General features: G+C 36.6%; 1 protein-coding gene across 1 annotated transcript in view; it reads right to left on the bottom strand.

Moving 5' to 3' along the window:
- Positions 1–1,892: 1,892 nt before the first annotated feature.
- CCDC171 (coiled-coil domain containing 171) overlaps positions 1,893–18,207 on the bottom strand; it is a 135,818-nt gene continuing 119,503 nt past the window's right edge. The window contains 2 exon segments of the mRNA XM_031056875.1: positions 1,893–2,005; positions 3,209–3,359. Of these exon segments, the coding sequence (XP_030912735.1) occupies positions 1,893–2,005; positions 3,209–3,359 (264 nt within the window).

Here is an 18,207-nt window from a genome sequence, read left to right on the forward strand (position 1 = left end):
AATGTATCTGAAGAAGAATAAAAATTAATAAAGGCAGCAGAATTCAGCACAGTCCCATTCATGATATTTATATTACTGGACGTTTCTAAACAAGAAATAGGCAGGAAGGACTATTAGAAAATGTTGATAGTTTCCTAATAGAAGAAAAAAAAAGGGACATTTTAGAAATGTAAGGGAAATTTCAGAAGCAGTTGGTAAAGAACAAAAAATCAGAAGAAGTTAAAAAAACTGAAACCAACCAACCAAGAACCCTCAGGAATAGAGAACAATAGAAAAAGGTTGGGGGGAGGGAGGGCAGCGAGAGCGGGAGGAGGAAGGGAGGGGGAGTAGAAAGAAGGAAAGAAGAAGAAAGGAACACAAGTAGAAAACCTAAGCTGTTTTTCAGCCATACTGAATTTTAAAGAGTTGCAAGATTTAAAAATGCACAGGGCCTTTTTCTCCACAGAGTAAGAATCGTGAAAGACAAGTACGACAGATAGATAGCTGGCCACTAATGAAGACTACAGAGACATTCTGCCACTGACTTTACTTCTCCCTACATAATTCTCTTCTCTATAAGCAGTGTTTCCAGTGTTCATCTCACCTCTGTCCATCATAATCATACCCCTTCTTGTTCCTCTCTGTTGGCATTAGCATGACCAAATATAGCAATCTCAGAATCTAAACTCTATTGACTAGAAGGAAAGTGCTTAGACTAGAAATGGACTGGAGGATGGAGATGTCAATTCGGAGTCTGAGATAAAAGATGAGGAGTTAGAATCACCAATTTTGCCTCATGGCATCAGTTTTGTTTTTAAAATTATTAGCAAAACCCGAAGCAGCAGAAGAGAGAAGTGATGTGAATAGAAAGAAAGGTGACATAGTTACGAAATTTCAGTAGAAACAGGTCAATTAGGAAAGCAATAAGCATGGAAAATATCAATACTCATGGATGGGGCAAACTTGCATGCAATGCAAGACAGGGCAAGATCCTTAAGCGACTAGCATAAAAGACATCAAGAAACAGCCAAAACATGTGAGATAAATCCCAGTTTGATAAGGTAAGAGTCCACACATGATACACAACTGGAAGACTTAAAAAATGTATTTCAGCACTGAGCAGTAGTTACTCTTCAGGAAGCACAAACATAGGTCATACAAAGGCCTGCAACCAATACAGTCCAAGTGCTGTGTTTGTCACCTCCATGTAAAATTTTGTCTGCAATGGATATATGATTGAAGACAGTGAATTAAAAGTAACAAAGCTAGTCTAATTTTGAAACCAAATATGTACTCAAGAAGTCATTGATCCCTTTCATTTAAAATAAGCAAAAAAAATCTCTTCTACTTTTTTTACTAGAGAAAGCAATTCAGTGTAGAATTTCCTCAAAATCAAACCAAAACAGTATCAACTAGAAGATTTAAAATCTATGTCAAATTGCAAATCTGTGATGCCTGAAGTTATTAAAATTCATGCTTAATGCAACTTTTACAAATATTAGGGACAAATTTACAGAAAATTTGCCATTTTTCATGGCAACTTGAGACTCTCATTCTGAATGTTTTCACTTTTACATTAAAATTTTAAAACATTTCATATTAATGCTTAGGCCTAGATTCAAATTAAACTTCATCTAAGGGAAGAACTACTGTTCTCCCCAGAGGTCTAAGAGATCCCTCCACAAAGCAAATAGTATCATCCTTACACTGGCACTGCATGCAGATACAAACTACTTAAAAAACACTGCATTTACACAAACACTGGAGAGCTGGTTTTCACTGTAATGTATCAGGCCACTGCAAAGCTCTTCACAGACAGGACTAGCATAATCTTTGTTAAAAGCTCTCAATGCAAATGAAAGCAAACCTTGCTGCAAGTTTGGCAGACTTCCCAATCTTTACTAAACAAGCGGTCATCTTGATTTAAACAACAAATACAACCACAACAGGCAAAGGAGAAGTCCAATTACATTGGGCACAGCCTCAGCAGGACACACATAAACGTAGCAGAAGACATCAAAAGAGTCTGGTTGGAAGAGGAAAAAAGCAATTTCAGTGAAGTCATTTCATTTCTTAGAAAGGTTGTGTAATCAGAAATAAACAAAGTTTTCATTCAACAATTGTGACCTCAAGATGTTAAAACTCAAATTCAGCACTGATTAATAGAGTTTATATTTGCAGTAATTTCCCATTGTGCTGTTAGAAGTAGGATGAGAAATTAATATAATTCTGTTGGAAACAACCAAAGCCAAAGCCACAGTCACAGCCTTTCACTATATGTTTACTACAGTGTTTGTGTCATTTTCATTGTGACAGCTCTCTTCTTACAGATCTCCTGTTTCAAAAAGAAAGACAAACAATACTCATATTCTTTATGGCCATTTACTACACAAGATTAAAAGAAAAGACAGTAGGAAGGGAAGAAGAAGAAGAAGAAGAACAACAACAACCACCACCACCACCACCAATAAAATGAACTCCAAAGCCTTCTCCTTTATCCTCTGTGGAAAACTAAGAAGAGATGGGGGAGAAATACACTGAGTGTATATAAGTTGCACATCCTACACAGTTTCACTCTAGAGATACTTGGCTACATATTTATGACAGTTTATGTGCCTGGCCTCCAGACTGTATGACACAAATAAATCTGCATTTAGTAATTCCCCTAGAGAGAGATCTCAAATCTGAAGACCCACCTTATTACCCTTAAACAAATCAAAGCACTTTGTGGGCAACAACATTTTTAGACCAGAAATTATTCCTGAAATTAACTTTGTAAGTTTACTGAGAAGGATTATTCATAACCACAATTGTCTAAAAATAACTCAGATCTCCCAAGAAACACTTTGATTACATGAAGCTACTAACATTCTGGTTTAACATACAACATCTCTAGATGTAAAATTCTTCAGGTCCAAAGTTTTGCTGCATTTATTTAACAAATTTAATATTCCAAACTGTTACTGTGCTGGTAAAATTCACAATGTGTACTTTTCCAGTATGTGAACAGGTTCTTGTAGAAGATACAATAGTAAAAATTAAACCCTGTGTTAACTTTTACCATTCAATTTCTCTTCAGAAAGTTTCTATTCACACTGGTTTTATTGCTCTATTACATTGATACATAAATATTACTGTATTTCCCCTACAGAAACTATACAGCATGAAGGGAGAAGCTGCGTAAGAAGCCACATTGAAAAGACAGAAATTGCTTGAAAAGAAGACTTACCATTTGTAAGGTCCCTTTTATGAAGACTAGCTGTTTGAAGCCTGGACTTTAGGGCTACAACGTCAAGCTGAAAAGATTCTGTTTCTGTCACTAATACTTCAACTCTGGAAACTGCAAGTTGGTAGACTTCCATGAAGCTTTGAATCACAGCCTTTAAAAAAGTAAAGCAAATGCCAAGTAGCATGCATCATTACAGAAGATCTAATTTTTATTAATTGGAAAAACTGAACAAAAGTTGTAAACCAGGCACTTAGGTTGTAAGTAAGGACTTAGCCAACGGTCTAACATGAGATTTTGTACTTCTTCAAAAATCTGAAATATTGATAGCTTTGAGGAAAAGCAAATGACTGTGCAGCCCAATTACAAAGTGAGCTATTTTCAAACATGCAGTACTGCATTGAACAGTTGATACTATTTTTTATTTTATTTAACTACAAAACTCAGTGAACATTCAATTTGTTTATAAAGAATCACTACACAATTTTAGGTGATTTTTTATACTTTCAAAATGAGTCCTCCCACTTAATGTTAAGAAAATTAATTTGTCAGAAACAAATGAAATAGGGTAAAACTACAGATCTCTGGAAGCAAATAATCTAATTACAGTATAGCTAGGAAAATATAATTGTTTTCATGTATATAGCGTAAGAATGTCCCAATCGTGTAATACTGATCAGACTGATAATAAAGTTATCAGCACAAGAGAGAACAAATGATTTGACAATAGTGGTAACTTTATATATTCTAAATAGTCTAACATTTTTGAGATTATTGGTCTTTACAACTGGTTAATCACATTTTGTAAGTTACAGTTTTCCCCTTTGAAATGAGCCATAGCAAGCTGCAACTGTAAGAACATATAACAGATAAAATGAAATTGGCCTTCTGAATATGTCTGTAGTACAGACTTACAAACTATTGTACCACAACCAGACATTCACTAAAGTTTTAACTGTTTTCCTTTCCTTGTTCTCAAACACACTGCTGCTTTTCAAAATAAAGGTAACCACTGAAATCTATCAAGCTATTTTATTGTGAAGTGTAGAAAATTGCCACGGCAAGTCAACCACCATATCTTTTCTTATCAGAAAAAAAATATCCAATATGTTTTAAATGCTATGGTTCTAACCCCGGTAGTGTAATCACATAGCTCTGTAAGCCTGCCACTGTCAGCTCTAGTCCTGCTTTTAAATTTCTTAATTTCACATTTAACACAACTAAAATGCTGCATCTATTCAGAAACAATACCAAGAAGGAGTGGGGATATATCTCACTCCACATCATACTGCCTGAGAGTCTTCAAATGGCAACAGCCCACATACTAAAAATCAGACGTGTTAAAATAGGACAATTACTTGGGCCTGTGACCCATTACTTAACAAGCTGTGTTTTAAATCTCATAGAAAGAATCTCATGTGTTCCTTTCACACGTGATATTTAAAGGTTTCACTGAACTAGAATGTAGAGACATTTCCTTAACTTCGTCCTTTTACCTCTGCTACTACAAAGCTAGTGAAGCCACTAAGTTATACAGCTTCATCCTACATTTCTACAGGTACTCTAAGACCATGCAGTTATCTGAAACAGCATTTTTAATTCCTTGCTGACCTACACAGATATTTAATTTGTTCTCTCATTTAATAAATTTGAAAATTTTAAGTCTAGGAAAAAATGTATTCACAAACTTCTATTTTCACACGTAGCAATTTTTTAAAATAGCTTAGATTTCTTTTTAGCCCAGAAGAAAGTAGTTTTGCAGTTACTAATGGGTCCTTACAAATGCGGAAGATGGCATTTATGCACCTGTATGTACACATCCCCTCCAGTATATCCCAACTACCTAGCAAAGAGTTTGAGTTAGTTTAGGCCTTTCTTGCCTAAATTATTTTTGGGACTTCCAGGGGCGGCATGAGCATGAAGAATACTTATTCTAAATGCCATCTGGGGAAGGGCAAGTATATTGGGTTTTCAGATGTGCCCCTGGAAGGCACAAATGATTTTAAGAAACTTATGTCAGTCATAGACTGAGAGATCTGTCTTCAACAATACAAAAGTTACCCTTACTGGAAAGCCTGATACACAAGGAATAGGTACAGAACCTGGGCACATGCAAGTTATAATATCGGTCACCTACACCTTAAAGGTATCTGTATAGGAGTTCAGAACTTCAAATAAGATCCCTATTTGAACTTTACAGATACAAATATATCTGCAGCTCTGGAAACTGTTCTGTGATCAAGAAAGTCAGATGACAAAATCTTCCAGAATGCAAATCTGGCTCTGCAGAAATTTCTTCCGCTCCTGCTAACAAGTGCTTTCTTTTGTTTTTAAGTACACATAGCAGTAAGATGTATATATAGTTTTTAAGTATACATAACAATAAGATGTTTCAGCAACACTCCTGATTAATTTTGAAAACATAAAATTTGGCATTTATACACATTTGCATGGTCTGCAAGCACTTCTCGTTTTGAATGTGCTGGTAATAGTGTGACATTAAAACTGAGAACAGACCATAAAACAACAAAAATTTGTCTTCAGTTACACACAAAACGTTTCAAGAACACACACCAGAAAATTATTTCTGTTCAGAAAGGCAAGACACAAGTAATCCCCAGACATACAGGAACCAATATTACTGCAACCCATTCTGAAAATTTAAATCATTTTTAGATGAGTATTGTAGGAAAGTTAGTGGGGACAAGACTTAATTGAGGAGGTCACAGAAACAATTGTTTTTGGATTTGTGTTTGGTTCAACCAGGAGTTGAAGAATACTGATTTTAAACATTACAGGCTCTAGATGTTCCTCCCTGCTTGTGCAAGGGGCTTGGACCAAAGGACCATCAGAGGTCCTTTCCAACCTCAAGCAAATTCAGTGGTTAGTACAAAGTCATCCTAGAGATTGAACACAAATCCAGTGACTGAAATTTACCTAGAATTGTCAATTTTAAGAGCAAAAATTGTACATAATTGCTTCACAATAATCAAAAACAAAAAGAATAAATAATCAGATGCTGAATGTTTTTTTACAGCAATCTCTTTCCTAGTGTTTGGATATTGAGAACAGAGTTTAAAAAATTATTTGGATTATGAGTTACAAATTGTAGTGAATGAAAATTTCCATATAAAGTTTTCCACTATTCTAAAGTTACAAATAAAATACTAAATTATTAAAAATCAGTTTATTTTCATATCAGTGCTATTACATTATTTCAGGACTTATTTGGCATGCTCTTATCCTAGAACTGCATCTCATGTTCAAAAGAAATAAACCTAAAGGAAGGTTTACTGTGCTGAATTGATTCTTATTAAAAGGTGTCAAAAAGACTAACAGCCTGACAATATAAGCATTGACTTTGTAACATCAGATGGAGCAGTCAGAATAACAAGACCATCTACTTTATATAACATACTTTAAAAATCAGAGATGTACAGAAAAGTTGTAATTCATGTTTGATTGCTTGGCCCTTCTTTCAGGAATTATTCAACTAAACACAGTGTAAGCACATGACAAATTACCACAGGACTATGTATACAAAAAGATAAAAAAGAACAAGAGAAGGAATAATGAATGAACTTCAGAAGAATGAAAGATTAACACTGCTTAACTAAATTAACAAACTTCTCACACAAGAATTTGAAAAGACTGAGAATTTCATTCCTGGTACAGAGTGGAAGTGGAACTGGAATTGGAAGTGGAATTCGGGCAAAAACAACTGGTAGAAAGCAAAACTCCGTGGAATGGGGTTCTGTATGTGTGTCATTACTGCCATGCTTTGAACTAACATAAATAAGATTCATTAAAATGAGTCCAGAAAACAAAACATACATCAATAAGTTTTTGTTTTGAGAAACAAGATTTCAGGATAATTATTGTATCTTTAAAAGAGGTATATTTTGAGAAGAAATTATTGCAATAAATTTTCCCCATACATTTGAGCATTTGAAAACCCATCGTGGATGCCTTGACCCATAGTCCAAAACATCTAGTGGCATCAGTGAAGGATATAAATACAGCAGCTTCTCTGGAATGGGGGGAAAACCTCAAGGGAAACTGCATTCAGCAAAATTGCACTTTTGCAGCTGTTTGGCACTTCTTTAATGATCTATTCTCCTTGTATCTCATTTCAACACTAAACTTTTTGTTCAGTTCCATTCAAGCGTGGCATGCACAATTTAAATGTGCCAAAAAGCAGGTCAGTTTTGTTACAACTTTTTTTTTCCCCCAACAAAAGCTGACTCAGTGCCACACACGGGGCCTAACTCTATCCCCTTTGCTTCAATAACAATTACTTTACCCTGTAGGTCTCAGCAGATAGCCCAAGGGAATGAAGCTCTAAATAAAAGGCTAGATTCTCTGCAAGAGGTAATGACATGACTTCCTACAAGAAATTGAAAAGGGAGCATTGAAATTGACAGCGACGGAAGAGAAAGTGCTTCTACTGGAAACCACAGTGGATGGGCATAACAACAATTGCCATGAAAATTATTCCAAAGTGTAAGACTTTCAGAAATTACCTTGATCTTTTAGAAACTGATAAATTATGACAAATGTGTTTAGTTGGTATGACCAGGCAGAAAGCATCCTGAGAATTTTATAGCAAAGGAGCTAGTTACCTGCAGCCTTGACTATTTAGAAATAACTCTGGAATATGCAAGAAAATTGTCACTTAACAAAATTAAGGAAATACCAGTTTTTATAGGCCAATAATGTTTATATGCAAAGACCATTCTCACTGTCTATTGCACAAAGTCAAGCACAGTTGCATGCAAAATGTAAAGGAGAAACAATTTTGGCCCCAAAGAATTTGTAGTTTAAGCTACAAATGGGGAAAATGCTACCACTCTTCCCATCCTCTTAGAGTCTTGATTCAAAATGAATATTTAAGTTTATGAGGAAAGGTTAGAATTTTTCAAGGAAGTGGTTTTAGTGAGAAAGAAATGGAAACTGAAAGAAGTTTCAGGCTGGTATCCTGTCTTCTTCTCAGTGTATATCAGCTTCTTTTGCAGTGTATATTCTAGACAGGGATGAAAGAGAGAGAGAGAAGGGTAGTCACTGACGCAACTATAAAGCCTTCATTTAAGTGAGCATGAAAATCTACCTAATGCGAGCATAATGCATTATCACTGATGAGAAGAGCCAAACAGCAACAGTCACTACAGAAAAGTCCAGATGCAGTCTTACTACAAAACATAATGGTATCCCATCACACATTCAGTGTTGAGGAGAAAGAAGAGAGCAAAACTTCCCATCAAAATTCAGGTGAAATGTCAAGTGAAATACAAGTTGTCTGAATCTTGATGGTATTGCTTTTGGCCTATTGAAATGATATCTTGGAACCAGAAAAAAACATACAAATGTTAAAGTATAGAATTCTGTTTCCCATAACCGAATATAAGTTACTAAATTAAATTTTAAAAAGCATAGTCTCATTTTCTCATTCCTTAAAATGACATATTATTCCTCATATCTTACATATGGATATATAATATAAACAAAACCATTTTTATAAATAAATGTTACCTAAACACTAAGCCTTAAGTGCCTAAAATCTATTGATTTACTATAGGTAAATGTGTAGGAGAGCATTTCAAGAAGGGGACAAAAGCAGATGTTAAGCTATCAGATTGCGAAGTAGAAAAATCTAAAACAACTTCACATGGAATGTAAATGTGAGGTAAACGTGAGATCTGAAAAACTCTTCTGCTCTTTGAAATGCTGTCCACAAACTGTCCATCATAAGTAACTAATTCAACTATTTGCTAACATAGTAGTTTACTGAAAATTAGAATATTATTTTTCATTGGTTTTAAACAGTGCTCTCTTAACTAAGACCAATTTCAATTACTTTTAGAAAAGAAATATGCTTGTGAAAAAAAATACTGACTTAGTTTTAACTGCTGTAGAAAAAGCCTGTCGCTGACTCCAAGAGAAAAAAATTTGAGCTCATATAGACATTTCCTTAAATATTTTGGCTAGAGCTATGAAGTAGTATAGATTATTCCCTTCTGGCCACAAGAAGCAGCTTTAAAATTGTATATTAAAACATTTTCAAAGTGAATTAAATATTTTACATTTGGATAGAAGGGGGAAATGAATCCACTTTTTATTTTCCACACAAAAAGCGGAGCATAGTATATGATCTAGTTGCCATTTACTAGGAGAGATCAAGGTTTAGTCAATATGACAACTGTGATTGTATGACTCACACATTAATACTCACTACTGAGTCCAAATCCTTGTACCAGATTTTAGGTGAATGCCCAAGTCTAAAGAGCCTAGGGGCTAGAAAACTGTGTGAAGTTATGTGAAACACTTGCTTAATTTCTTCTGTTTTTCTTAAGAATGCTCATGGTAGCACTGCATTTTAATTCAACATAAGTATTTAATCCTACATAAAGCAATATTTTGTAGTTTTGCAAGGAAATTCTGAAGTATACCTGTTTGGTTGGATTGCAAATTAACTTTTTCATTTTGGCTTCCAATTAATTACACAAATTCATGATGGCAGTACAGGAAAAAGCAGTAGTCCACTTGCTTTTGAGACTTAATTTATGCTATGAAAATGTTTTATTAGAAATTTCAGTGACAACAGCTTTTGTTCCAAAACATGAGGAGGAAATCTAAAGAACACAGTACACCTAATATACCAAACCTCACGATGAGCACAAACATTAGCAACCCTCTTTCCAAAGTAAATGTCTGACAGAAGTGGCATCATCACTGAGCTTGAAAATTTGCTATCCTTAAAGGTTAGTATTATATACATAAAATATTTTTTCACAAAGTTTGCTTTTAACCACCATAATCTGAGGAAGATCAAATAAAATTATCCCTATCATCTCTGAGTATTTAGTTCTACAACAATGGGTTGTGAAGAAAACTCTTGTTGGGAAAAAGTGATTGTGTTTGTCTGTCTTTTTGGCATTTGTCATATGAGAGATTAGCTCAGCTCAGAAAGGTATATATCCCAACCAACACACACTAAAATTGGTGGATGAATGAGACTCCACTATACTGAAGTCTGGTCTTTGAGGTCAAGAAGCTAAGTATGAATGTTTTTCACTTGGAACAACAACAACTTTGGTTTAAAGAGCTGGCTGATACATCTGGTCCAGGTAGCTGGACAGGCAAGCTACAGATTGAGATGTAATCTGAGCTCTGGGTGGGAGCCTGTGAACTGCCAAATTTCAGGATAACAAGGAGTCTGAATATGGATGACAGCAGCCAGGTGAATGGACACTGACAGACATATCAGGAGCTGGCAACTGCCTATCTTTGGGATAACAAAGGAGATGAAGATTGGTGACACCATCTAGGTGGATGGAAACAGAGAGTGGGGACAGAAGCTAAAAACTCAGGAGGAAGAGCAAGATTTGCCTGTGGGGAGACTGAGGATGTAAAAGATCTGGGGTTCCTTTGCTGGGGGTCCTGCTCCAGAGGGACCAGCTCAAGCTGTTTCTGTGTTACTGCACTGTGAATAAATGGCTTTATGGACCGAGACATCTGCTATGGGGCACCTGGGACCTGTGAGGAAACTGTTCTGAGCGCATGTGAGGGTGGGCTGTGTGAGGAGTCAAGCAGGGCACCCATCAGCTCACTGGAGCCACCCACTGTGAAGGGGCTTCACTCCCAACAGTGAAAGTCTCTGACGTTGGGAACTGTCACTGCCAGAGCCTCATGAATGGCCAGACTGGGAAGTTTCTTTAACAGCAAACAATATCCACTGCTCTCCGCTAGCCAACCCACCCTGCCATGTCATCTCAGAAGGCTATGGTAAAGTATGATTTCCACGGAAACTGTTCTGAGCGCATGTGAGGGTGGGCTGTGTGAGGAGTCAAGCAGGGCACCCATCAGCTCACTGGAGCCACCCACTGTGAAGGGGCTTCACTCCCAACAGTGAAAGTCTCTGACGTTGGGAACTGTCACTGCCAGAGCCTCATGAATGGCCAGACTGGGAAGTTTCTTTAACAAATAAGAATAAGAAGAAGACACTAACTTTTGTGATGGCAGAGCTCTTGTTGTCCTCACTCAGACAAACAATATGTTGCTACCAGATGAGCCCTCTAGGTAGTATTTTGGAAGACATGATTTTCTGCTTTGTCTTCAGCAAATGCACCAAGTGCATTTTCAGTAAGTGGGAACTTATGATAAGACTGCAGAATGTGATTTGGATTATTAGGCTGGGAGCCTGGCAAGTATGGCCATTTCCCGGGTCTTGCCAAGAGTCAACAGCTAGATCCAATTCCTTAGAAGCATAAGAGATAAAGTGACTTTCTCAATTCTGTTTATAAAACTGGATGCTTATAGCAACTATGAAAGGAGAAAACTAAGGATAGGCAATGTTGAGGTAAGTTTGCCTAGAAAGCATAAAGTATTCTTTAGTAATAGAATCAGAAGTAAAACATCCCATGTCATGGGGTGTTGTAATGAGATTGAGAAGGCCCTTTCTAATCTTTCTACTGAATTGGGTAATGACTGGCATCACAGTATCATGTACTTGAGTGGCGACCTTAATGGTGGATAAACAAAGGCAGATGGCTCTTATCCACGGATCCTAACTGAAAGGCCTAAATTAACTTAGGCCATCCTAACTTAAAAAGACCCAAGAGAGTAGCATTTTTCAAACTACTTCTGATGTTAATTCACCACTATTTCCTTAATCCATTTCTCACAGTTGGGCCACTACTTGCAGTTAGGTAATTTATGAGTAAGTGTGCCTATGAATGTTGGTAACAGAAATCATTTCCATAGCTTACAAACTCCAGAAACTATAGATGATTTCTACTATTTTCAGAGCATCTGTCAATTACAATGGTGAAGCCTGGGAAAACTTCTGAAGACATTTTAGCACTGCTTCTTATACTCTTATTTTTTTTTGTCCTTTTCCCTGCCAAATCTGTTTCTAAGCAGGGACAACCAGCTTACTGCTATTCTATGTGCCCTCTAGGCATAAAAGGTTTATTCAATCCCACAGTCTATTTCCCAAAGGAGTAAAATTTGCGGCAAGTCTCATATGGAATAAGACAGAAAAAATTGAGCATCTAGGACAGTGACCTTTTCCAAGGTCCAGGCAAACATCACATTTTGACATGTAGGGGAATCTTTGCTCAAAACCCAGTCCTGTGGTCTTTGCAAGCATGTGTAAAAACTTGAGAATATAAACTTCAACTTGTAATTTTTCACTTGCACAATACTAACCAAAAACCAAAATATCTGAGATTGGAAAACTGGATGGAGGGAAAATCTAGCACTATACACTGTGGCAATGGCAGATCTTTTCCCTTTAGTATTTTTCAATTAAGATGAAGAGAAAGACGAGGATCCACCAATGGGTGCTGGTAGTGGAAAAGAACAAACAATCTGCCACTTAACAGAGAAAAATCAAAACTAAAATAGTCTTCAGGCATTAAATGTACATCATAAGTTTGCCCACACAGGTGGTAGGGATTATTTTTCTCTCCTGATCTTTAGTTTAGAACTGCCCTTTTACCAAAACAGATCCTGATGTTGAAACAATCCAGAGGAATCTCAAGTTCTATCAAAATTCCAGGAGGATAAACAAATTTTCATCATTCCATGGATATTATATTCTTAAAAACCATAGAAGATCCAATCCTTTACATGTAAACTTGCCAACATGCAATCTGTGTATCCTTATTATTCAGGTTTACACAATAGTTACACATTCATCTTATTTCCATTAATTAGAGCACTCTCCAGCTGTCTCTAGTCTCTCCTCACCCCCTAATTTCTTACCACCTTTTTGCATTTAACAGGCAGAGTTCAAAAATGAGAGACAAGACCATAATGAAAGCAGAGTTCTAAAATCATATAATGAAATTGGGTACTGCAATGGACAAGTATTGAGTGCCCTCCTTAAATCACATTAGTCCTGGACACCTATAGCATAGATATTATGAATCCAAGAATTTGTGCTTTTCACAGTCCAATATAATGTTGGAGTTTGTGATCCTAGGATACTACCAACACATGTCACCAGACAAGCAATCAATTCAGCAGATGAAAAATCAAGACAACAGCTTCAAAATAACTTGCTATGATTCCCACAAAATAACAATGTAAAAAATAAAATTTTCAGGTAATAACATACGTGTATTTATAACCCGAAATTTATACAACCCTTTCTACCAAAAAAAAAAAAAAAAAACAAACCAAAAACCAAACCCCACTAACAACAAAACACCACCAAAATTCTCAACAAAACCCCCCACCAAAATTAATTAGTCACCAATTGTTACAATCTGGTAAAACAAAATACCTTAACTTTCAATCCTTGCAAAACTTACTGTCTTCAAATTTCACCTCAGTTGTATAGCATTTGGAATGCTACCCCAGTCTACTTCTTCATTACATGATAAATGTGGAAATAAGAGAACAGCCTGTTTTTTATGCCTGGTTTTATATTCTGAAAGGTTTACTGTATTTTTCTTAATCCTTAAGTTGCATACTCACTACTATATTTTTGTCTAACTGCTGTCACTTATATTGTCATGCAGAAGGGCAAATCAGGGTCAGTTTATATAAGCAGCATCAATCTGAAAAATCTTCATCAGTCTTTATTTCAAGGCATTATGCAAAGAAAGCTTGACATTAAGAGAGCCTTAACTGACAGCAAATGAAATCAATCAGCAAATCACTAAGCCATAATAAACTCACTCAAGTTGTAGATAACCCTTCCTCTCCCAGGTCTTTAACTACAAGGTCCACCAAAATGTAGTATCTGGGCAGCAATGTCTCCCGTGATTCCATTAAAAAATTCTTATACTAATATAGTGCAATATTTAATAATTTCTTCTTCCTCTGTAAGCAATTGGTAAGAGTAACAAGGAGACATGTTCTATAATAACAGACTACTAAGCAGTTAAGCAAAAAAAAAAAGACTAAACAAAAGTCTCAGCATTTCAGAAAGAAGGGTTTTTTTAATATAAGAATAGAAAATAGTCTGATTCTGTTTCTGCTACTTAAACATTTGTGTAATATAGTCTATTGTCTTATTAAGTTCTATTGCTTAAGCTCAGTTGCTCAGCATTTTTTTAGTTTTTGAAATTAAAAGACCCAGTACAAAAAATGTAAGACTCCAGACAATTTCAATCATTCATGGTCTTCACTTCATGAATTTAATTTGTAACCCACATGATAACCAACAATTAAATATCTATGCTTTTTAATGGACTTGTCTGCATTGCAATGGTACACAGTACACACTCTCTAAAAAATAGTCACAAATTTACACTGTTGCTATTTGTGAAAACTACTCCTTTTCTGAAGATGCTGTGCACAGACAAACACATGCAGTTCAGAAAGACAGGATTTCTGAAGTAAAAATATCTGGCTAACAAGGTGTTATGAGAACTATATTTGATATAATCTGTGATTAAACAATGCTTTTTTTTTCAATTACAGCTATTAGGAGTCTGCTCTATTGACTGAGGCAGCTTTGGCTACATATTAGGATCACCATGACTCTTGAGTAATTTTTCTCATGAAAGGACAGTGAGTAGCAAACAGGAAAGATGCCTCCAGCTACAACATGCAGCAACCTGGTAGCCAGGTGAAAAAAAATCCCAGGATTACAAGCAGAAGCAAAACTAACTAAATAAACTTAGTTAATTAAGGTTGTATTTTACACAGTTCTTAAAGAGCTTTCTTGCATATGAGCACAGGTCATTCCTAAGACATCACCCAAATGCAACACACATAAATATATGAATAAGTCTATGAATATATGAAAAAGTCTAAGTTGATAAAGACAGACAGCTACATGATTGCTTGATAAGGCCAAAAAAGTAAAGTTTCCATTGAGAAAGGTTACTGAAAGGTTAAATGATTATATACTAACTTTGGCATTCAAGATAATTAAGATAATCATCATCTTAGCTGCAAAGTTTTTACAAAACTGATAGTGCTTACAAAAGGGGCTGGACAAGAGTTAGCAGTGTCACAGGTACAAAGAGAGTTTTCAGTAATTGATGGATTGGTGATTACAGACATTGACTTTGATATCTATGGTCCCTAAGGCCAAGACTTAGCAGGGCTGGAGTGCAAGAGTTTTCCAGCTGACTCCAACACCCTCTGAGAAGGTTCTTCATATAATCTGTCCTAATTTAGTAGGATGAAGACAGGCAACTGAAGAAATAAAAAAGTGAAAGGGAGACTGAAAAAGTGAGGGAAGGAGGCTAATGATAAGGAGCAGAGAAAAAAGGGAAGGAGAGAGGGCCTGTATGGGAGAGGAAAAAAAGACTGCTAACAGAAATGCTGTGAAGAGGAAACGAAGTTGAGCAGTTAAGTGGTGGAAAGGAGAAACAGTGTGAAATTCAAATTATAGAAGGCAAATTTCCAACATCACTGGCATTTAGAAGATATCTCATTTTTTAACATATTAAACAGTATTTTCCTAATATACATTAATCTTATGTTTTAAAGTAATTATACAGAATTATGGTAAAATGGCTTCCAAATATTTAGCAGCATGATACAACACATCCAGAGACATGACCCCAAATACCAGCTGAACTCTTTCATGAAGATTAAATTAGAGTTCTCCACTTTACATCTCTTCAGTCTGGTTATTCAGACTTTACTTGGCTGTCAATCATTGCTGAAGTCCTACACCAACTTTATATCGAGAGACTGATGACAGCAATGCATTTGGGTTTGCAAGAAGTGTTGCCCCACTCTGATGCTTTTGAAACATTTACTTATTTATGAGTATTTCAACTCAAAATGAAAGTGTAAAGTAGCAATAACATAATAAAGAATCACTTTTCTCTTTAAATAGTATATTTTAGACAGGCTTGTGGTCAGTCCAGAAGCACCACATTTTGACACTAGGTATGAAAGTAGTCCTTTTGGAGGGCATATGAAAAAATTAGTCCTTTTGGAGGTGGGAGGGCAGCCCAGCTGACACCAGTCGCTAAACTCCTGGACAATGAAGACCCAGTTTTACCTGACAAGAAACAGCAGTCTGATACCAGAGGAGGCAGCATTCGGGCCTCCATAATTCAATTGATAGTTCCTTCTCTGGTGAAACAGTGTAAAAATAAAAGTAATAAATGAAAGTAAAAATAAAACACTACAAGAGTGTGCATGACACATCTTTAAAACTCTAGAAACCATTTCTTCTTCCTGAAGTATTAAGACCATTTTCTTTCTAACAGCCACATTAATAAAAGAAAAAAACTTTAAAACAGAAGTGCAAGATTTAAAATACTAGTAATACTGTTTTTAAGCAGCTGCTCTACGATTAATTCATCTCATTAAGTCCTCTGACCAGAACTGATTTATGTTTGAAAGACAAGCCCTATGCACAGGATAAGATCTGATGACAGAATTATAATGTTACCTCTGAAATCACTTGCTTCCTCAATTTGGTAAAAATTTTTTTATTAACAAGTGAATACAGAAATGAGAAAGTGTTTATTATTTTGAGGAAAATTATCAGCAGAATTATGCACATCTTTCACCATCTAATCTATCAAGCATAAATCTAAAATTAATAAACAAGTGAAAATAAATACAAATTAGGAAGCTCCTAAAACTACATTTATGTTTGTCCAATTACTTAGAAACAGTGGACGTACAGCACAATTATATAATGTATGACTAAATCATGCATGAATGCATAAATGGAAAAAACCTACTTCTTCGTAAATTTATAATGATTATATGCTAACACTGAATATATGTCAGTACTTGACTATATTACTTCTAAAACTATAAGCCTTCATTTTACTGCTGCACTTTTCATTTTAAATAATCTCAAAACACCTAAGAATGGCAAAGAAGTACATATAAATCCCACACTGACTTCCTAAACCTGCATGAATGGATGGATACATGCTGAAAATAGAGGAAACAAGATGGGGCAGAGGGACAGGAGGGACAGAAAGACTGATTCAGAACAAGCAAGGTAGAGTGGGAAAGAGGCACAGGAAGCAGAAGAGAGAGCGAGACCCAGGCAGTGTAGCACACAGAGACTGAGTGAAGGAAAGCTCCAGAATCCGCAGTGCAGAGAGAGCAGGCATGCAGGGAGAGGGAAAGCAAGAGTGGGTGCATGTGGTCAGTGTGCACACAGCAGCAAGTGCATAGCCAGGAGGGCATGTGTGCAGTGGGGAGTGTGCAGAGAGGACACAAGGACAGGCAGCAGAGAGCAGGTGGCAGAGAGAGACAAAAACAGAGGCAAGACAAAGTGAAAACTTAACCATCTCAAACCCACCTGGAGGAGAGAATCACAGAATTGTTATTGCTGGAAAAGGCCTCCAAGATCAGGAACCCTTGACTGAACACCACCACACCAACAAACCATAGCACCAAGTCCCACATCCAGCTGTTCCTTGAACACCTCCAAAGATGGCAATTCCACCATATTCCTGGTAAGTCCATTCCAATGCCTTACCACCTTCCTGATGTCCAACATGAAACTCCACAGGCACAGTTGGAGCCTATGTCCTCTTGTCCTGTTGCTAGTTGCCTGGGAGAAGAGACCGACTACAACCTGACTACAACCTCCTTTCAGGTAGCTGTGGAGAACAATGAGTTGTTGGAGGTTAGGACTTTTTGGTTTTTTTTATTTCTCTCATGAAATTTTCTCCTATTTGTTGCCTAAGGTATTTTAATGAGAATAGTTAAGACACAAAGGATGTGGCTGGGAGGAAGAGGAGAGGGAAGGGTGCAGTTTGCTGCTGCCTCTTAGCTGAGGGGCTTTCTCTTGGAAGTGCAGAGATACCACAAGATTTTGGCTGGGGGTGAGGGGCTGGGCCCATGCCTCGCTCCCACTCTCTCCCTCCTGAGCATACAATTTCTGTGCTGGGCTGTTAGGCCAGAGGATTCGCTGCCACTGCAGACCTTTTGTCTTTCACTATATCTCCTTTTCATGGGTAAGCGTCCACTTGCAAAAGCAGCTGTTGAACTGGGAGCTTTCCAACACCCGACCTCACTGGGAAGGGGACCCAATCCTTTCCTGGAGGGAGACT

Source organism: Geospiza fortis, unplaced genomic scaffold, assembly GCF_000277835.1.
Source record: "Geospiza fortis unplaced genomic scaffold, GeoFor_1.0 scaffold12, whole genome shotgun sequence".
Taxonomy (NCBI): Eukaryota; Metazoa; Chordata; class Aves; order Passeriformes; family Thraupidae; genus Geospiza; species Geospiza fortis.